The sequence below is a fragment of the Kwoniella bestiolae genome, chromosome 3, assembly GCF_000512585.2.
Source record: "Kwoniella bestiolae CBS 10118 chromosome 3, complete sequence".
Taxonomy (NCBI): Eukaryota; Fungi; Basidiomycota; class Tremellomycetes; order Tremellales; family Cryptococcaceae; genus Kwoniella; species Kwoniella bestiolae.
This window is the reverse complement of record NC_089243.1, coordinates 634,266-655,024: the sequence shown is the minus strand read 5'-3', so window position 1 is coordinate 655,024 and position 20,759 is coordinate 634,266. Positions and strand designations below refer to the sequence as shown.

The 20,759-nt window shown below is 46.3% G+C and overlaps 9 protein-coding genes across 9 annotated transcripts; 5 read left to right on the top strand and 4 right to left on the bottom strand.

Annotated features, from left to right (window-relative positions):
- Window positions 1-174: 174 nt before the first annotated feature.
- On the bottom strand, window positions 175-725 carry I302_104927 (uncharacterized protein; the record flags this gene model as incomplete). Its single annotated transcript, XM_019195575.1, has 3 exons — window positions 175-198; window positions 271-398; window positions 518-725. The coding sequence occupies 3 exons, from the start codon at window positions 723-725 to the stop codon at window positions 175-177; spliced, it is 360 nt and encodes a 119-aa protein (XP_019042398.1).
- A 500-nt stretch (window positions 726-1,225) lies between these two features.
- Window positions 1,226-4,069, top strand: I302_104926 (uncharacterized protein; the record flags this gene model as incomplete). Its single annotated transcript, XM_019195576.1, has 12 exons — window positions 1,226-1,247; window positions 1,322-1,447; window positions 1,531-1,593; window positions 1,649-1,725; window positions 1,794-1,945; window positions 2,001-2,072; window positions 2,125-2,271; window positions 2,330-2,544; window positions 2,602-3,173; window positions 3,290-3,418; window positions 3,521-3,691; window positions 3,761-4,069. 12 exons carry the CDS (start codon window positions 1,226-1,228, stop codon window positions 4,067-4,069), a joined length of 2,055 nt encoding a protein of 684 aa, XP_019042399.1.
- Window positions 4,070-4,305: 236 nt separating this feature from the next.
- On the top strand, window positions 4,306-5,164 carry I302_104925 (uncharacterized protein; the record flags this gene model as incomplete). The annotated part of the gene is made up of 4 exons (XM_019195577.1): window positions 4,306-4,337; window positions 4,469-4,716; window positions 4,792-4,867; window positions 4,948-5,164. 4 exons carry the CDS (start codon window positions 4,306-4,308, stop codon window positions 5,162-5,164), a joined length of 573 nt encoding a protein of 190 aa, XP_019042400.1.
- Window positions 5,165-5,269: 105 nt separating this feature from the next.
- Window positions 5,270-7,953, bottom strand: I302_104924 (uncharacterized protein; the record flags this gene model as incomplete). The annotated part of the gene is made up of 10 exons (XM_019195578.1): window positions 5,270-5,659; window positions 5,781-5,946; window positions 6,009-6,151; window positions 6,247-6,478; window positions 6,550-6,678; window positions 6,744-6,858; window positions 6,977-7,192; window positions 7,276-7,395; window positions 7,530-7,671; window positions 7,780-7,953. 10 exons carry the CDS (start codon window positions 7,951-7,953, stop codon window positions 5,270-5,272), a joined length of 1,827 nt encoding a protein of 608 aa, XP_019042401.1.
- Window positions 7,954-8,436: 483 nt separating this feature from the next.
- I302_104923 (uncharacterized protein) lies at window positions 8,437-10,594 on the bottom strand (the record flags this gene model as incomplete). Its single annotated transcript, XM_065869960.1, has 7 exons — window positions 8,437-8,916; window positions 8,990-9,133; window positions 9,201-9,343; window positions 9,405-9,616; window positions 9,720-10,006; window positions 10,102-10,187; window positions 10,261-10,594. The coding sequence occupies 7 exons, from the start codon at window positions 10,592-10,594 to the stop codon at window positions 8,437-8,439; spliced, it is 1,686 nt and encodes a 561-aa protein (XP_065726032.1).
- A 391-nt stretch (window positions 10,595-10,985) lies between these two features.
- Window positions 10,986-12,433, top strand: I302_104922 (uncharacterized protein; the record flags this gene model as incomplete). Its single annotated transcript, XM_019195580.1, has 6 exons — window positions 10,986-11,001; window positions 11,079-11,283; window positions 11,453-11,670; window positions 11,796-12,034; window positions 12,127-12,200; window positions 12,280-12,433. 6 exons carry the CDS (start codon window positions 10,986-10,988, stop codon window positions 12,431-12,433), a joined length of 906 nt encoding a protein of 301 aa, XP_019042403.1.
- Window positions 12,434-12,769: 336 nt separating this feature from the next.
- On the top strand, window positions 12,770-13,839 carry I302_104921 (uncharacterized protein; the record flags this gene model as incomplete). Its single annotated transcript, XM_065869959.1, has 5 exons — window positions 12,770-12,816; window positions 13,042-13,173; window positions 13,268-13,289; window positions 13,413-13,501; window positions 13,611-13,839. 5 exons carry the CDS (start codon window positions 12,770-12,772, stop codon window positions 13,837-13,839), a joined length of 519 nt encoding a protein of 172 aa, XP_065726031.1.
- A 254-nt stretch (window positions 13,840-14,093) lies between these two features.
- On the bottom strand, window positions 14,094-16,850 carry I302_104920 (uncharacterized protein; the record flags this gene model as incomplete). Its single annotated transcript, XM_019195582.2, has 10 exons — window positions 14,094-14,698; window positions 14,761-14,849; window positions 14,914-15,036; window positions 15,099-15,384; window positions 15,463-15,595; window positions 15,666-15,777; window positions 15,865-16,319; window positions 16,375-16,484; window positions 16,554-16,680; window positions 16,758-16,850. The coding sequence occupies 10 exons, from the start codon at window positions 16,848-16,850 to the stop codon at window positions 14,094-14,096; spliced, it is 2,133 nt and encodes a 710-aa protein (XP_019042405.2).
- A 365-nt stretch (window positions 16,851-17,215) lies between these two features.
- Window positions 17,216-19,486, top strand: I302_104919 (uncharacterized protein; the record flags this gene model as incomplete). Its single annotated transcript, XM_019195583.1, has 5 exons — window positions 17,216-17,250; window positions 17,311-17,396; window positions 17,504-17,747; window positions 17,835-19,338; window positions 19,421-19,486. The coding sequence occupies 5 exons, from the start codon at window positions 17,216-17,218 to the stop codon at window positions 19,484-19,486; spliced, it is 1,935 nt and encodes a 644-aa protein (XP_019042406.1).
- Between the last annotated feature and the right edge of the window lie 1,273 nt (window positions 19,487-20,759).

Genomic DNA, 20,759 nt, shown 5'->3' with positions numbered 1-20,759 from the left:
GCAATAGATAATCCGGATGTTAGACCTGCATACTCTAGATATGTGCCGTCGCTTGCCAGGTTCGGAAGACTATCTATATTGATTGAAACTGGCTTGAACTTTCATTAACATTTTGAATTATAACTCGTAACATTCCACCACAGTATTGCATTTCACCCCTTTCCATGCAGTAGCCTACTCTTCAGGTATAGTTTTCAACTAAACACCAACCGACGTATCAATAATGATAATCAGTATAGTCATAACATGGATATGGATCGGCCAACTTACCTGTAACCCATGTATACCCTGTATATCCTCCTTGAGACACGCATTCACCAACTTATGTTGCTTTATCGTTGACAATCCTTTGAACTTCGCAGAGGAAATCAAGATGGCGTAGAACGAACCGCATCCTCCTATGGTCCGGTTGGTTATATTAGTCAGCAAGGTCTGCCAGATATGTATGTATCGATATCAACAACTAGGAATTTTTTGTCCTTTTTTTTTCTTCTTTGAGAGGGATAGAGTAGCTCACCAGACACATCCTGGACTTCCAGCCTCTTACCCGGGAAGGCTGTCTTGAGCTTCTCGTATATCGCTTGTTCACCTTTATCAAGCGGTGGAGTAGGGGTCGGGGTAGAGTACGATCGGATTATTCGAGATGATGAGGATGAAGCTTGGATGGATGATCTGGGGAGGGCTGTGGGGGTGGTGAGGAGGGATCGTAGACGAGGAGCGAACATGATTGACATATATGCTTGGGTAAGTGTGAGTTATATATGCAGAATAGGTAGGTAGAATTGAAAAGATGTGTGAGATAACTTGACCATCGAATGATTTTACTGGAAATTGATGCAGCTTATGGTGATGGTAAATACAAGTGATGACGTAAACAATTGTACTCGGAGGTGGTCAGTGCACGCGTGTAGTGCAGTAACAAGTAACAACAAAGCTAGTACTAGTAGCTCATTGTTCACTTGCCGTCACTGTGCTGGTATCCATCTCTCATCTTGATACACCTCTTATCCATACGTGAATGTGTATCATAACATATCATTGTATCACACTGATCACAATCTAGTTTCACACCAGGAGAAGAAGACTAAGACTCATCGACGGAATAGCCAGTGCTCATCTTGCTGCCATTGAAAATCACATCATCGGAAACGGGCAAACCCACCTTCGTCTCTTGTGCCACCCTCTTACTATAGAGACAATAGAGATAGAGGCTTGATAGCTCATCATGGCCGATGCCAAATTATTCAGTGAGCTGCTGAATCCTCAGCTAGTCGCCCACAATCAACATGTTAGCTGATATCGTCCTCACCAACCCACGTAGCCCGGGGTAAAGCCCAAGAACTCCGAGATGAACTACGAGGAGCGAACGATAAGCGAGATAAAGGTTTCTTGAGGAAGAAGACGGCGTTGAAGAAGATTGTAGCTAATATGACAATGGGTAATGATAGTGAGTATGGCTTTCATTCCCCACATCGTACAACTCGGTTGGTCGTGATATATATGCAGGAGCTGACAGTAATCATTGTACAGTGTCTCCACTCTTTCCTGATATTGTGCAGTGTATGCAGATACAGGTATTGGAAATTAAAAAGAGTGAGGTGGCTCATTAAAGAGGCATCAGAGGACAGCTGATAAGATGATGGCGTAGTGGTATACCTGTATCTGGTGAATTATGGTAGACTTAGACCCGAGGAGATAACAAGTGCAATAGGTGGATTCTTGTCGGTACGTCACGTCAATCCAATCACTGCCCGCATGTACCTGCGCAATAGCTCATCATACTCTGGTGATAGGACTGTGCCGACCGCAATCCCCTTATTCGGGGTCTAGCAATCCGAACGATGTCTTCCATTCCCCTCCCAGCAATCGTAAAAGCCCTTGTAGATCCACTGCGCCATGCTTTGCAGGATCAAGATCCATATGTCCGGAAAACATCGGCCATAGCGTGAGTCAGCTGTCATATACTCATAGAAAGATCAGCTGATCAAGAAAATTCGCAGAGTTGCGAAATTATACGCTTCTGAGCCTGGACGCAAGGTCGTTGAAAGGGAGGGATTTGTGGGGATGCTGAGGTGAGTAATCATTTCTACATCTACTGTCGACGGCTCATTGTTGCTTATGTAGGGACTTACTGGCGGATCATAATCCCACTGTTGTCGCCAATTGCGTTGCTGCCTTGGTAGAGATCTCGGAAAGGGGTGATGATATAGTATTGAAGTTGAATGGGAATGTAGCTGGTAAACTGGTTGCTGCTTTGGGAGAATGCTCAGAGTGAGTGACACATGTCTTTTACGTCTGGACTTACGCTGATGTGTGCCATTCAACTTAGATGGGGACAAATATACATCCTTGACTCTTTGCTGTCCTTCGTACCCCAAACAACTCTCGAGGCTGAGCAACTTGCCGAACGTATATCAGTGAGATTACAACATGCCAATAGTGCTGTCGTATTGACCACTATCAAAGTCATCTTGTATCTTATGAACTATATGGAAGATGATGTCTTGATGCGAGTATTGGAGAGAAAGATGGGTCCTCCTTTAGGTGAGCTCGATTTTTCTCCGCGAACTGAACCATCAGCTCATTTCGTCTCGCGTGTAGTCACACTTCTATCATCTGGCTCGGAGGTTCAATATGTCGGCCTCAGAAACATCCTACTGATAATCCAACGTCGACCCGGAATCCTACAAAACGAGGTCAAAGTGTTCTTCTGCAAATACAATGACCCCATCTACGTAAAGCTCGCAAAGCTCGAAATCATGTACCGACTCACCCGCGAAGAGAACGTTTCGGAGGTCCTGGCGGAACTCAAAGAATACGCAACGGAGGTAGACGTAGATTTCGTGCGAAAAGCTGTCAGGTCAATCGGACGACTAGCAATCAAGATCTCCTCAGCATCGGACCAATGTATTCAGACGCTCCTCAATTTGATCGCTACGAAGATCTCGTATGTCGTGCAAGAAGCTATAGTGGTGATTAAAGATATCTTCAGGAGATACCCCAATCAGTATGAATCGATCATTACTACGCTATGTGAGAACTTAGATGTGCTGGATGAACCGGAGGCGAAGTCGTCGATGATTTGGATTATTGGGCAGTACTCTGATAGGATCGAGAATTCTGACGAGCTTTTGGAGGACTTCTCGTTTACGTTCAAGGAGGAACCTGCTGAGGTGAGTAGACTATTCCTCTTGAACGACAAGCCTCATATCACAGAGAACAATTCTCGGGATCGTACTGGTCTTGGTTGTTCAAGAATGGCTTGTGGCATGCTGATTTATTGATGTAGGTCCAATTGGCACTTCTCACTGCTGTCGTCAAGCTGTTTATTCGAAGACCCACTGCTGCGCAGGAACTATTACCGAAAGTGTTGAAACTCGCTACGGAAGAAGCTGAGAATCCTGATCTCAGAGATAGGGTGAGTGTTCTCATCTTTTATCCAGCTGTCATTCTGTAAAGCGCGTGAGAATAAGCAGCGACTGGCTTCGAGCAATGTAGCTGACATTTCGCGATCATACAGGGCTTCATGTACTGGCGTCTGCTCACTTCCAACCCTACCGCCGCGAGAGATATCGTCCTTTCCGAGAAACCCGTCATTTCCACCGAAACAGATAGGATGGATAAAGGTATGCTCGACCAGCTGTTATTGCAGACGGGTACTCTGGGCAGTATATATCATAAGAATCCCAATGTGAGTAACCTAGCGTAATATAATATAGTCACTCTATGGCAGGTATACTGACAAACTGAATGTTCACAGACATTCATCCGAACTGCCAAAGCGCGCTATCTCCCCGACTCACCCGCTCTCAACGCCTCATCGAAGAGACACCTAATCACCCCTTCCGGCGTATCATCCTCCTCATTCAAGGCGCCGCCTTCTATCCCTGCTAGACCAGTCACCTCAACCAATACTGCGCAATCGCCTATCTCGCCAGCACCTGGAGGGGGCATATCGGACGACGTGTATGGACAGTTGAGCGATCTTGAGTTTGTTAATGGCGGTGGGGCGGGATATCAGACTGATATCCCTCGACCGAGGGGGGCGGAGGAGGATTTGTTGTTTTGATTAGTTATTGGAAGATAGATAGTGGATAGGGTTTGTAGGTATGACATGTATAGTATTGCGTTACAAGAGATGTACGAAGAAGGATTCGTGGAGGCTTGAACCTTCTTTTACACAGAGATGTCGCACTCGGTTCGAAATAGCTTTGAGAGCTCTTGGTTTCTCATGTATCTTCTCGGCACAACCCCTAATCATCCACATCCACTTGCACATCGATCTTACCAGCAATCCAACGCAACATGAGAACCAATTTTGAGGCACCCACTTCAGCGTGAGTTTCCTAGGTTCTCGCTGAGCAGGAAGCGCACGGGTGAACACTATATATGTTTCAGTTAATCGGATACCTTTGCTCCCCCCCCCCCCTGCCCTGGACGATCATGGGGGACTGAAGAAATTCACGAGTGTGGAGCCCTTCAAAAATGTGCATGGCTCAGAGGAAGCTTTACAGGAGGAGCTCGAAGTTGGACTGAGAGAGGGATCACTCGCATTCGCATTCCCATTTCCGAAACTCGTATCTACCACTACCAAAGGCGAAGACATCCAAGGGAATGGGAAAAATGATGATCAAGTTGAAGATGGGAAAAATGAAAGTACACAAGAGGTAAGAGGAATGACGAGGAGATCGCCTGATAGTGAATTGTTCGAGATTCGTACGTTCCCTCTAGATCGCATACAAGACAGAACCATCGTGGTGCTGACTTGATCGTCCGATGGACGGTGAGCAGTCATCGTATCTCTTGCTCTGCTGATTATGGGCCATTCCATCATTCATACCCACAATATACCAGGACTCAATTCGCCGTGAGTGTACCGCTTGTCACTTGTGTCGTATCACGTTCATACCTCTGCTACAATTGATCGGTGAGCTTGGTTTTACACAGGCCCAACTATACCTCGGCAATGTGGTTCTGGACAGAATACAACTTCCTCACCACCTTTCAGTGCAAATCATGCATCATGGTCATCATACGGGACGATTTCGATTGGGACCGGGACGTAGGTTTCGAGTTCATCGGTACGATCGCTGTACTGGTCGTTTATGTGATGTTGGATATCTTCATGGTTGTGACCATCATTCAGGCCGTCCCAGACAAGTAGACGATGCGTTATTTTACTTGTATCGGCACATCCATAGGCAAATGCAAAATTGTAATGAGTGATGAGACACAGCAAAGTCCAAATGTTTATATGTGCAATCTAAATCTAAGTACCCCAAACACCCACCAACCCATCTTCACCAGCACTCAACACCCTCCCATCTTTCCAGACCACATCGAAGACACTTCCTTCCTCGTGTCCTTCCAGCACCTTGAGCGGTTTGACAGTTTGTATACTCCCTTGATCAATTGAAGAAGCTGTGATCTTTTCTCGTGGGGGGTAATACGATGGTGTACCAATTTGACTTTGAGTCTGATTGGAGGGTAATAAACCCTTTGACTCGGGTATTGCCGCTGTCGAGGCCTCTCGTTCCCATAGGTAGATACAGCCGTCTTCTGAGCCTCCGATTATAAGCGATGCGTCGTGCGCGAAGGAACATCGGATGAGGTTTTTCGAGGTGTTTTGGTGCCCTGTGTAGCGGTATATGTTGCGTTGCTGTCAACATTGGGATTAGCTTTCACACCTTGTATCATCGCGCAGTTGACAAGGCTGTCTGCGAGTGAGGGGAAGAGGGGTCTCATAAGGAGATATAGCTTGAAGAGAGCGGGTGACTCACCATACGCAAATCCCATAACCTATTCGAATTATCTTTACACCCCGCCAACAGATATCTTCCTTGCTGATCAAACTCCACCGAGGTGATCTCGCCGAGACAGCCCGTGACGTTCTTGATGCATGTTCCGCCTACTGCGTCCCATAATCTTATATGCTTATCTTTGGACCTGATTATGATCCAAGCCATCAGTTTAGTGCAGAAGAAGGCAAAGAAGGATGGACAACTCACCCCGATGCAATCATGTTGCCAGTATAATCGAACGTAACAGCCAAAGTTGACTGACTGTGTCCTGAGAACGTTCTGAGCTGCTTGGAAGTTTCGATATCCCATGAGCGTAGTATCTTATCGTAGCTTGCTGAGACTGCTTGATCCTGCGATATGTCAGAATCCAGATCAGCGTCTGACCTAGCTGTCGTATGGTGTAGAAAGCTGATAGAGTCATCGAAAGCAATAGAATCCAGCTTACCTCCCTCCCAGGTCTCCATTTTACACTGTACACATCCCCACCATCACCGTACATGACATTCATACATTCCCCAGAGTTCACATCCCAAAATCGGATCGTACCGTCTCCTGAGCCACTCGCAACCATTGATCCAGAGTCCGAGCTTGAACAGCTCCATATTCTAGATGTGTGGCCTTGCAAGATGTGTTTGGTGGTGTAGTCTTCGGTGGAGAATATACGAAGCGTAGAGTCGCTATGGATACACCATGACCACGGTCAATCTTATAGTCAAAGGAAAGGAACGAGGCGACGGGCACAACCTACCTTGCTCCACTGACACCTAACTCGCCATGATGTCCCATCAGATCCACACATTTCACGTTGACTGTGTGACCTTTGATGAGATGGTACAGCCGGTCGGGGAGTTGGCGTGGTCTGTAGTCTGTCAACAAGCTATAACGGGCGAACAAGTCAGTACAGCTCTGACAAGATATGAGAGACTGAGAGTGAATACACACGTAGGTAGTTTGACTGCTCCCTCAGAGGCATACCCCGTCTGGCTGATCTGCCAAGCTGCAGCCTGTTTGAGAAGGGTCCGTAATCGATCAGGAGGAACGTATCGTTTCTCCTTGTCTAGAATCATGAACGAAACCGACAAAGACAAAATCAGCCTTTGTTGAATTCGACAGCACCCAAGTCTCACTGGAATCGCACGATCCGGTTGAGATATATGGGATGCTCGAAAACTCACCATCACATTTCTGACTGCCCATCAACTCCCTCCAAACACCCACCAGCCTGTCCCTCTCCGGTCCCACACCCGCCCAGTCCCTAAACGTCGGAGCGTCATGTACAGTCGAAGCGGAGGTGAGGTACGATAAGGAGTAGAAATCATAGGGGACAGGTTGATAGTGTTCTAGTGGTTTTAGTCTTTTGGAAAGGAGGTTGAAAGCTTTTTGTGATTCCCCTGTTAGGTCAAAAGATATTAAGGGTCAGTAGGATGATCAAACATATGTTTGGTTGGTGATCATAAGATCAGGGTGGACTCACTGTTCTCTACGTGTTCTAGGAACTGCTGTCTCCAACATAGATATAAGAAGGATTTCAGGGTTTGATATTTCAGTAAACCGGGTTTCGAAATCAATCCTTCTATGGAGCCGTAGTCGCCATCTGTGTGTAGCACGAGGTATACAGTCAGTATATTGCAGCATATGCGATCCGTCTGTAGAGCAGTGTCTCATGTAAGGGAAGTGACAGTCCAAGGGATAATCGTCGAAGTATAAGTAGATAGACCCCAGACTCACCCAATATACAACGCTCAACATCCTCTATCCACACTTTCCTCTCCCTCGAGTCATTGATACCAAGTACATTCTCATTCCACAGCTCGGTTACGTTAGGTATACTTCTTGATTCGAGGTACTGCGAGATGAGCAGGTCGATTTCCTGTGACCAAAGAAGACTTCAATCAACTCGAGCTTTCTTTTCCAACATAAAGAATACTCGCATTACAGCGACATGTGGTCGGTAGGGGAAGTGTTTTGATAGACTTACCTGATCGAAATCATTCTCGTCAAAATTGATCTCATCAACATCTACATTCCTCCTCAAGGGCGCCTTCTCCCTCTGCCTGGTGGATAGAGCAGTATCGCTCTTGGAGTGCAGGTGGAGAGTATCGGATGGGGTGGAAGAGGGTCCAGCTTGTTGGTTCGGGGGAAGCAGAGACATTGTTGACAATGAGGTAGTCAATGTCTCTCAATAGGTCACTCTGCTTATGACTGTTGGAGCAGGTCACGATAAGAATACGGATAGTTATGGAGAATCTATGATGATGGTCTAGGTCGCTTTGAGGCTTGACTGTAAATCGCTTTCGAGTGGTCGCACGTGTGGAGAGAGAGACTTCCGGCGGAAACTGTGAGTCATCTCGATGCCAACCAACACCCCAATCTCATCTCGGGGAATATGAATATTGTATTACTCTAGTACTCATAAGTAAACCGTTCATTCCGTATTATTGCATAACATATGAGAAGGGGAGCTACAACCTATCCATAACAGATGACATGAGACGAGAGCTGAGAGAAGGGATATTCAAGCTACACTATGACTTGTATGAGCGGTACAAAGACATCTAGATCGTCGTAAATCATCGTTAAATCATCAGAACAGCATTACTTTCAACCCAACCTTTATCCATATCCGTATAATTAACTACTCCTTGGCCCATCTCCTAGTATGTCCAAATCCCTTCCAAACTCCATTTTCCATCTCGGGATGCCACAGCGCACCAACCGTCGAGGAAGATACGTTCTGTCTGTTGGGTGCTCTAGCCTGCTTGGCAGCTTGTGCTTGAGCCTGCGCTTGTGCACGTTTGCTCGAAGCGAAAGACGAATTTAACACTCTCATCTTCCAGTTCTTCGATAGGATCCTATCCCACAATAACTGTTTCTTATGATTATCTACCAAAAAGGGATCATACCCTTTTGAGAATTGCTCGACCGACCTGTCCCATCGTTTCGAATTCATCAATATCGCCAACTCGTCGGTCCTTGATCTCCCATCTGATAGGGCGACCCTCCGGACTCGACGGAGAGTCTTAGTTCCGTAGATCATTACTAGGAGGGCTATGAAGGATGCTGTGCCTGAGACGACTAGGAATGCGTAGGGTGTGGATTCGAGGGTCGAGGTTAACTAAGGGGCATGATTTGAATATTAGCTTATAATCCATCAACGATCTTTGATGGCGAGACACGGGGTCACTTACGTTCATTCCGAATAATCCAGCTATCAATGCGCCCGTACCAATTCCTAGTGTAGCTATCGAAATTTTCACATCCAATGCTAACAGGGCATTGCGTCCTGAATCAAGCATCAATTCGGCAATCTCCTGAGTCGAGTTCATGTTTGCCTAATATTGCCAACGTACGTCAGCTGAATCGACTCAAAAGTCAACGAGAGGGTAGCTGATCACTCACCACCGTCGTATCGACTTCACTGACAATCTCCTCCACCTGCTTAACGAAGCTTTCCAGAAGCAACTCCAATTGCTCGTGATCATGCAAAGCCCTCGGTCGACCCTGAGCTCGGGAGGTAAGATACATCGCAGAGAGATCTTCGTCTTTATGTCATGATCACTCTGTCAGCAGAACCCTGCCAAGTACAAGCGGAGATAGATTTACCTGACTCCAGAACCTCATCCACAGCTCGTTTCACATACCTCGCTCTACTCTGAAATCCTACTATCTTCCTCGAGTAGTGCAACAGCCTTTTCAAGTTTTCGCGATTGATATCGCTTTCCAAATCTGATAAGAGGTGCTGAACAAGATGTCGAGTGAATGCCATTTCCTCTTCCAGAGCATTGGCAGATGCTACGAGGACTGACTCCAACGCTCTGTATAGCATCACAGGGAAGTTAGCAATTCCATACTTCGAATTTCCAACGACTGTCCCGTCGAGACGTGCAAGAACGATAGTAGGGTAAAACAAAAACTAACCTATGCTCATAGCACAACACGGCCTCCTCACAATCCTTTCCTCCACTCTCCCCTTCCACACTCTGAGGAATTCCCAAACCAGCTTTGATATTCCTCTCTAAGTGGTATTTGAACCTCCTCTGAGTCTCTGATTCCTGGTGTATCTCGTTATTATCAAACACAATGACCCGATCAGGTTTGATGAGCACTTTGATATGTAGCATTGATATTATTATACATGTTCGTCGGGTTAGGATGATGGGCACGAGGTTGGGGGCGAGGGAATCGAGTTTTCGGAGATCTCGGGGCTAAGCAGGAAGTACGGTATATCAGCTCTGTTATTCTAAATAACGATCTCGTATTGCACAGGAATGAATGATATGCCAGTGAGATCAAAACTCACATCCAGATCATGTTCCCTGCATAGCTCAGATTTCTTATACTTGCCTTCTTCGGCTGTCCAATTTCCTTCAGCATCCAGTACGGAACCTACGTCAACCCATTTACATCAGCACTCATCCGTCATGATTCGGCGTCGCACGAGAGTCGAAAACCAACGCACATCTCAGACTCAGCTCCCCAGCTTTGTCCATCAGACTATCCAAATACCGCTGCTTCCTATCCCTCCTCTGACCATCTACCTCTTCGTTCCTCCCTGCCAGCTGATCGGGCGGTGGAGGTGTGTATGGTACTTGGGGTGCTTCGGCGGAGGGGTATGACTGTGTCCAAAATGATGTTCCTCTTCTGGTAAACAATGTTCGAGATTGAACCGGCCTTCGACAAGGACATGTTGATCGAAGTATCGGTTTTATAGGTGGCAATGGGGAAGATCGGAATGGGATTCGTGATGGGCCTGCTATCGATGGGAGTCGGGAGAGGTGTATGGATCGCGACATGTTTGATAGCATGTCTGCGAGGAGAATGACTTGTGGGAGTCTCTACGATGGGATTATATGATTTTATAGATGTGGATGAATGCAGGCAAGACGTGAGCAGGATGAGCTCCTCTTGTATGTTTTGATGGTGATGTCAAAAAAAGTCGAGTAAGGAACGTTGATGTTCGGAGTAATATCCCGATCATCACTATCAAATTATCAGCCTCATCCCACTATCCTGCACGTCATCAGGCTCATTGGGAAACCGCGTCGGGAGCTGAGGTGTGAGCTATGACGATGAACGCTGGTAATGCTCATGCTTGATGCTATGAAATGAGTAAAAGACAACAGCCGATATAACAGTGGCAGAGCAGCTATATATCCATACCCGCAAGCTGCAATACCCTTCAAAATGGCAGAAGCAGACCGTAAGTACTCACCTAGCTAGCTGGAAACCTGGTCCCCTACAAATGACAGACAGAGCTAATGCTCCTCACTTGACAAGTCACCTTCGACTCCCTCCTCGATCTCCTCAGGCGATTACCCCCTACCAAAGTAGAGGACAACGTCAATGCATTATGCGACCTCGCACCGGAATATGCAGATGATTTGCTGGGTAATGTAGATCAGCCGTTGAAAGTGTTGACGGATGGTGAGAAGGGGAGGGAGTTTTTGGGGTGCGATTATAATAGGGATGGGGATTCGTTCAGGTGAGTTGAGCGACTTTGAGGCGCAAGTCTTTATCGTGTCATTTACGTTGAACGTGATCTCACATTATCAATCATATATGCCAAGTCTTCCATTCCCCGTATCCCTTCATCTCCATTTCATCGCACAGGTCAACTTACCCCGTGAGCAATCCGCTAATACACCTCGTAGATCCCCATGGTCAAACAACTACCTCCCCACATCCACTGGCGGACCCGTACCCTCCTCACGACTGCGCGAACTCGAAGTATCCCTCAATGCAGCGTTCGATACATACAGAGAAATGTACTTTGAAGGAGGTATATCCAGTGTATATCTATGGGATCTGGAGGACGATCCAGGACAAGGCAAGGAGATAAATTTCGCAGGTGTGGTATTGATGAAGAAGGGTGAATTGGTTCATCTGGTGGAGACCAACTGTATTTTTATGAGACAGTCTGTCGATGGGACAATTCCTCATCTGGCTACTCCAGTCAATCGCATACCAAGCTTACTCGTACTTTTATACCTCTAGTTCTCTCAACACCCACCTCAGACCAACCAGAGACTACCCCCTCGGGCTCATGGGATTCCCTACACGTATTTGAATGTCAAGAACGAGGTAGATCAGCGAAGTACAAGTTGACTTCTACGGTCATGTTGGTACTTGAGACGAAGACTTTGGCGAAGGCGGAGCTGAAGGGGAAGGACGGGGAGGAGAGTGGGAGTAATGGGAAAGGCGGAGTGACGTTGAGTGGAAGTATGACCAGGCAGGTGAGTGATAACCCAGCTTCAATAATCAATCAATTCAACCACTCGTCGATATATAATGCTTTGTGTACTGACTGACCTCTTCGAGTAAATAGGCAGAAGTAGATCACCCACTTACCAACTCTGCAGGGCATATACCGAATATAGGAAGGATGGTAGAAGACATGGAGTGAGTGTGGTATCGTCCATGCCGAATGTCCGAAGAAGGATCGCTTGCTGATGATATAATTCGATTCGGGTCTATCCAGAATCAAAATGCGTAACCTCCTCTCATCGGTCTATTTCGGAAAGACCAAAGACGTAATCAATGATCTGAGGTCGCAGAGCGGGCTGGAGATGAAATCAAAGGAAGATCTGTTGAGAGCTGAGCTGGCTGGTAAATTGGGTGGTAGGAGGGGATAGTCTTGTGTTATATAGATAAGGTAGTAGGAAAGAGATACTTGTAGATATACGTTATGAAATGATGAAGAATGGATATTGACTATTGGTGATGTATTGTATATATTCGATGTTGTCTTGCTCCTACTTAGGCAGGAACGGGATCTCTCAACCATCATAAGAGGAATACATTGGGATTGAGGTGTAATGTAAGTAATATGTAGATCGCCACGAGGGAGTGGAAAGATAAGATTACGATAAAATAAAATTCAATCTCTTGCTTTGCTCGTCTTCGGTCTTTCATTTTCATCCATTCTTATCTGTCATTACACTAAGATACGAGCGAACAAACCAAACATCATGACCAACCAGCGCGAGAGAATAACCGTCCTGATGGTATGCCTAGGGTGAGCTGTCAGTCACCACCTGAGATAAAGAAACATAGCTGACTGATTATCCTTCTCCCCTGGCACAGCAAGTGAGTATTCTTTCTACGCACCTACCTATCTATCTCTGTACAATCGCTATATACTGATGTCCATCCGACCATTCTCTTCTTACGATGACAGTATCTGGTAAGCTTTGGAATCATCGTGATCTCCTAAATTAAGCTTATTCGTTCTACGATATAGTCGATCGCCCATGGCTGAAGCTGTCCTCAAACACGAAATCTCGACGCATCTCAGTATACAACAGAAGTTCGACATTTACGTAGATTCTGCGGGGACTGGGGCTTATCATGAGGGTGAAGAGGCTGATGATAGGTGGGTATACCATTCTCCCCCTTGTTGTATGGGTCAACATGAATATGTCATGAGGGGACATTGCGAGGGTAAGCTGATAAGGTTGGGATGCTAGGACGATAGCGGTGTGTAAGAAGGTGAGTCTAGTCAAATAACAATCCAGCGATACCTCGTGCCCCAGTGTCATCAAGTCAAGATTGGAATATGACATCTACACTCTCGTCTCGGCAGAATGCAAGCTGATCTGAGTTCATTGATAGCACGGCATCAAAGCGGACAGTATAGCCCGAGCAGTGATCAAGGAGGATTTCGCAAAATTCAATTATATCCTAGCGATGGATCAATCCAAGTGAGTTCGATCGTCCCCAACGCAACGACCGACCTTCCATCCAGTACTACCCACATCCACGAACCTTCTCACCATCTTCCTCACTGACACACCCTTCCCCTGGACATAGCCTCCAAACCCTCCTCAACCGCCAGCCATCCTCATCCACCTCCCAGATCAGCCTATTTGGTTCCTTCTCGCCCTCCATCCCTTCTTCTCAACAGGGCAAGTCCAAGACCAAGGCAGAGGCGATATCGGATCCATACTATGGCGGGAGGGATGGGTTCGAGATTAGTTATAGGAAGTGCGGGGAGTTTGCGAAGGGGTTTTTGGAGTATTTGGAGAGGGAGAGGGCGTAGATGTGAAGAAAAGTGAAGGAGATGAGAAGATGAAAGGGAGGGGAGATATAGGTGGATGGAGGTGGGGTAGGGGAAGCATTTGAAAAGGGGAAGGCGCAGGAGAAGGAGAATCAAACGAGACGAGGAGAAGAAGAAGAGAGGAGAATTCCAACATGATATAGTCAATCGAATTTCTTGACATCCATCCTCAAGTGTAATATTTTCCGGATACTCATTCCTATATAGACAGTAGATGCATCATATATCGTACAACGCTAGCTAAAACTCTTACTTCCCTTCATCCCAACCCTACTATTCATCCTATTCCGACTCGCCGTCCTACTCAGACTGGGCTCTCTACTCGCTCTGAGATTATTCAAACTAGCTACTCGATTCAAGCTCGGTTCTCTCGATGAAGATCTGGCACCACCAATCCTACTCCTACTCCTACTCCTGCTACTAGCTCTACTCCTACTCCTACTCCTACTTCTGCTCCTACTTCCCTCTTCCTCATCGTCATCCCTCCCCTTCCTTCCCCTCTCATCCCTAGGTCTCAACCCCTCCAACCTCCTCTCCATAGCCTCTACAAACCTCATTACCTCCCCAACTTCCCATCCTACAGCCTCGCTCGCAGCGTTGATGACCACTTCCAATTCACTCGGTAATTCCAAATAAGGATCATTAGCGGAAAACGACCGTATCCTCTCCCCTGGCATCAAGGGGAGAGACTTGTTGATACCCGTGATGGGTTGAATGGGTTTATGCGGGATTTGGTTGATAGCTTGGAGAGAAGTGGACTCGTGGAATGTTATCCATGAATTGGGGGTGATGTCTGATGGTGGGACGGGGTTGTGCGGAAGGAGTGGAAATGGTGTTATATCTGTATTTATTCAAATTCAGCTATGTGTAAGGGCGGTAATGACTTTGATAAGCAGCACTCACCTGTGGGTTCGGCCCGATGGTTCAATAAGAGCTTTTCAGCCTTCTCGAGAAATAGATCCAATTCATCTTCGTCCATCGTATTGAAATGCCTACATATGCATAATGAGCTGTGCGTTCTTCCAGACCTCGGACTGAAGCGAGAGTCCAACGTACTGCTTCTGGACGTCTTTTCTGCCTCCCTGTAATACACCTTCTTCGAGTCTCCCCCTCAACTCGTTCAACCAGATATGCGAATTTGGTAGTCCAATAGCCGGATCGGACTTCAGGAGCGCTTCACTACAAAGTCAGTCTGATCAGCTGCTGAGCATTGTATGATGAAAGGGCAGAACCTGACTGACCGAGGAATCCCATCCAGTCCATAGAGAATCTTCATAATAATCACCCAAGCACTTACTATCGCCACTTCAGGAGCAACTACATCTTGATACAATAACGTTCGCTCATACGCTTCCATCTTACTTTGTTGTTGCTGCTCTTCATCGGAATCATCGCTTAAATTATCATTGGTTTTTGCTCTTGGTCGACCACGAGACTTTCTGAGGTACGTTTGGATTTCCCGTTCGATTAGGGAGAGGTTGATATCCAAGATGGAAAGGAGTCGAGTGACTTGAGAGTATGTAGTAGCTGTTTATAATATAATCAACGATTAACATCTCCTCTGTCATGATTGATGATGAGAATGGGAAGGTTGCTTACGAGTACCTCCCAAATTGGATATGATTCGCCAGATGACCGGATGAACATTCATCTCAGGTATCTGAATATCGTACCTCTTATGCAATACACGAGCGAAGCTCTTGCACGACCGGTGGATGAGCGAGGGAGAAGGTGATCTCTGTAAACCCATGATATCAGCTCTGTCCGGTCACACGAATTCCATGGTAGTCACGGGCAACGGAACTGACCAAGGGTGAGAGCGAACTCGCAACATCCCTATTCATATGTCTTCTCATGTCCTCCGCCAGGTAGGTGGTATGGAAGAAATCGATATAAGGAATCTGCATCTCGTTTATTGCGCTAGACATGGCATTCCTGAGTCGTCAGCAAGATCACCTTTCGACGTTGTTCTGTCCTGCGAAGAGTGATGGACATGGAACCACTCACGTCTCAATATCAACACCCATAAAAGGTACTCTCATGATCCATAATCCCATAACAAACGTTACGATCGTATCTGATATCCTCAATTTCCTCTTCCTCTTGCCTTTTTTCCTTGTCTCCTCACTCGATGTATTCCCACCATCGTGCCGTGCATTCTCATCTTGATCTGATCCTTCCAACCTCTCTAGAATCTCAAGATCGATCTCTCCCTCAGATTCTTTCTCAGTATCGGTCTCATCGTACTTCTCATCCTCTGACTGCGAATCCCCTTCATCGGATTTGTCATCTTCGCCTAGTTGGCCCATATCGATATCATTCAATTGACTAGGCTGACTCTGCTTGGTTATAACCGGTACCTGCGATTGCTCATCCTGCATATCGTCTTCTTTCGACATGTCTGGTAGGGGTGGTAGAACCGAGAGTGAGAGCTGATACGCCCATAGATCGCGAACTATAATCTACATCGTGTACTGAATAAGCTTTCAGGCATTCGAGCATATTCCACAAGCTTACCTCATATGTATCAGGCAAAGACCACAATTTCGATATAGCTTGAACTTGCAATCTCAAAAGCAGCTGCAACGCCTGCAGTCGAAGATACTCAGCTTCTTGTCCATGGTAAACTATAATCTTATATATCAGCCATTGTCTGTCGATAGTCGTCAAAAGGTAAGCTGAAAGCACCAGCTCACAAAGTGGATTAGCCCTTCCTTCTTCTTTCCGCTTATTTATCCTGGTTCTCCTCCTACCCACTTTCCTCCTCTGCAGATGATGTCTCGGTCCACCAATCTCCATATCATGGACCTCTGATCTATAGTCCTATTCCAAGCACGACGTCAATTAGCTCAAAGTCCCATAGGAGGGTGGAGATACAGGAAGGGACAGCTGAGACTGACCTGTCGGACATGACCCTCTTCGCACACCGCATTGCCCGTCACTTTATCTTTCCTCCATCTTCGTGATCCACATATATCACATGGTCTGGCCATGTCTCCTAGTACCCGGCTGTATTTTGCTACGTCTTGTTTCTCGACTGGATCATTCGTGATCACGTATGAAGTAGGAAGGCAGAGAAAAGCTCATGACCGAGCACTGAAATCTTGTAAACAGAGAGCTCGAAGTGGAGGTTGTATCGACCGGCACGTGGCGGGGAAGACTGGGATAAAATAATTAAATAGTTGATAGATAAATGATTCAACTGGACTCGCCTCCACATCTGGTTGAAGATTTCACGTCCACCCATTTCAAAAAAGTTTATTTTGATTTTCAGAGAGAGATCTGCTAGTTTGCTGTTGAAGCTTCGTTGTTAACCCCTAGATAGATAATCAGTACGAGAACAAGACATCCAGTCAAAATGGCCAAGATCAAGAGAAAGGGAGAATCCGGAGCGTATGTCAGCTTCCACTCTGCAATCGTAGTCATAAGCTGATCATATCTTGATGCGTACAGCGCCAAAAACTATGTGACGAGGAACCAGGCTTTAAAGAAATTGCAGATCTCCTTGTCCGATTTCAGGAGGTTATGTATCTTGAAAGGTGGGTAGATCCCTGTCACCAACGTTGGTCCAAGGACTGGATCTCAGAAGGGATACATGTTCAGCATGTTTGATCGAATTCATACTGATTCATATGATTCAAAACAGGTATTTACCCCCGAGAACCCCTCAACAAAAAGCGAGCCAACAAAGGTTCCTCCGCCCCCGCTACGTTCTACTACCACAAAGATATTCAGTATCTTCTCCACGAACCTTTGTTGGTGAAGTTCAGAGAACACAAGGCTTTCGCAAAGAAGTTGGCCAGAGCGTTGGGCAGGGGTGAATGGGCTTTGGCGAAGAATTTGGAAGAGGCTAAACCTGTGGCGAGGTTGGATCATCTTGTGAAAGAGAGGTGAGTGTGGTGCGAACGTATCCCACAGCAGCTATCATGCGTTAAAACGGGCTTGTATAGCTGATGTATCCTCTCATTCGACTATAGGTACCCAACCTTCACATTGGCTTTACAAGATCTCCAAGACCCCTTGAACCTCGTTCACCTATTCTCTACCCTCCCTACGAATCCTATACCCGGTAAAACCCTCGTTCCCTCCTCAGTGATCGCCGAATGCTCAAGATTGATATCCGAATGGAAGGTCTGGGCTATTCGGACCAACTCTCTCCGAAAGTTATTCTTGGGAGTAAAAGGAATATACTACGAATGTGAAGTTCCGGGACAAGGTGGGGAATTAGTCAAAGTTAGATGGTTGGAGGGATACGAATTCCAACAGCATGTTCCTACCGACGTGGATTTCAGAATCCTCTTGACCTTCTTGGACCTGTACAGGACTTTGATAAGTTTTACCTTGTTCAAGTTGTACACCGAGGAGAACCTTGTCTATCCTCCACCACTGGATGTGGAATTGGACGAACGGGGAGAATCAGTCGGTGCGTTCAGGTTGGTAGAGAAGAAGGATAACCAGGGGGTTGAAAGCTCAAAAGTATCGAAGAAGGCTGTTAGGAAAGCTATCAAGGGAATCAAAGCGTCCACAGGAGGTGATGCCGATGTAGAGATGGATGAGGACGACAACGCTGAAGAAGAGACCAACGAGAATGATGAAGAGTTCGTTGAGAGACCAACGAAATCCGGCGAAGAAGTGGAAGATGTCGCTACAGCACCTTTGACAACGTACAACTCCCTTCTCGCCACCACTTCCAACGCCGCTTCTACATCAAAGCAGAACCTCTTATTCTCGCCTTACACATTCTACCTATCTCGAGAAACCTCTTCAAGAACATGGGAATTCGTGATCAGAGCTATGGGAGGTAAAATCATTACGTCGCTTTCTTCCCCTCAACCATCCGACGACTCGATCACCCACGTAATTATTGATCGACCAATCACGGTGGAAAGGATGAGGGAAATGGAGAACGGGAGGAAATGGACTTGGATCCAACCTCAATGGGTAGCTGATTGTGTGAACCGACAGAAGATCATCTCTTCCGAGGGATACCATCCAGGTCAGCTCTTACCCCCCCACCTGAGTCCATGGGACGGGGAAGGTGAATTGGATAGACCATGGTTGGAAGATGCGCAGAATGCCGCGATCACCGCAGCTCAGGAGGAAGCGGACCAAGAGGAAGATGTTATCGAACAAGATGCTCCTGCAGAAGAGGAATCGGATGAAGATGAGGAGATAGCTGAGAAGGAGGAAGCCGGAAAATATCCGCCAGCATTGTTGGCGTCATCGTTGGATCCTGAGAACGTATCTTTATTGCACGCTGCGGAACTTGAGGCTGAACAGAATGGAGTATCCCACTCGGCGTTTAGGAACCAACTTAAGGAAGCTATCAAGGCGAACAAGAAGGATGCTTCAACGAAGGTTGCAAGTGCTGGAGCTGGGAAGAAGAGCGGCGAGGAGGATCTGAGAAAGATCATGATGAGTAACAAGAAGGCGAAGCTGTACGAGAAGATGCAGTATTCCAACAGGGAGAAGGCTGCTGAAGTGAGTGCGAAGTCTCCCTCGAGCAACATCCTTGTTAACGGAGTGAGATGATATGCTAATTCATTCGATTCTTGCTTTGCAGAAAGAGAACCTCGAGAGGAAGCGCCTGGCTATCGAGAAGAGGAAACGTAAGGAGGCTAGAGCGTGAGATTGGGGAGTGTAGGAGTGATCTTTCTATTTTTATAGTTTCTTTAGTTCATGCGTTCATATACCGATGTACTATCTTTGCATACCATCATATCGGCCTTGACAAAGGTATCGAATGGCGTCCAGTGTGTCTTGACTCAGTACTTCGCCGCTGTGGTATAGTTGTCGATATCTGTTCCGACACGTTCGTCCGAGATGGCCTCTATCTCTTCATGCTCTAGATTATCAGAGCGTCTACCTGTAAGATCGGAATCAATCCCTCTTAGCTCTTCAGTTGTCTTGTCCGAACTTTGATCGAACTCTTGGCAATCTTCTCTTCACTTGACCTAGACCTGCTCGCTTAACCACGATCGTACTGTGTTGTTGCAGTCTGTCCGAATCCGAAAAATTCACTGCGGCAGGAGTGTACTTCGGACCGCTCAAAGCGGGGCGTCAATACGATACCTCTTGGCAAGGTTCGGTGGTTTATGTTAGTCAGATCATCTGATAAGACGTGAGGTTGTACCTCGGAAACAAACAATCTCTGCATTTGATGGCGTGATTGATCAAGACAAGATACAAGGCCCATGAGAGATTCTAATGCATCGTTTAGCGCTTTGTTTGTTGTTGTCTGGTCAAAGTGAGTAGCTAAAGAACAGGAACACGATTTCAAAGAAACATCGAGGGATCAAAGGAGTTCGGCCGGTTGAGGATTCGAATGTAACGTTTGAAAGGAACGTTTCATGTTTACTCTGCTTTACCTCAGTCACATGAGCATGTGGATTAGCATGGGCATAAGATAGTCAATAGATAACTTTCGGCCGGTCTTTCCTTTGTTCTTTATCTGATTAGTCTCGACAGGTGGGTCCCATCCATAGGAATCAATCTCATCCAGAATACCATACCATATGCATGTATAGGCGCCATTCTGCTCATAAATAGAATTCATTTCGGATTTAAGCGCTTTCACCTCCTTTTTAGCATGAAAGTGGGAATTTGTGGATGTTCAGGGTCTTATCCTGAGGAGCTCATATTTTTTTTAGTTTTATCAGATAAAAAAAACTCACTCATCATCCCATTTCATCATCAGACTTGAATTGGATTCCGCAATTCCCCGGCTCCACTCTGCAAAATTATATAACACCTTACACCCGAATCCCCCATTTCCATTCCCATCTTTGACTTTGCTATCAATCATTCTCATATATTAGCATACAAGCAAGGTAATCGTTCTTCATCCTTGTCGATCTGTGTTTCTTCTCATTCATTAATAATCAAAATCAAAAAGGAAAGAA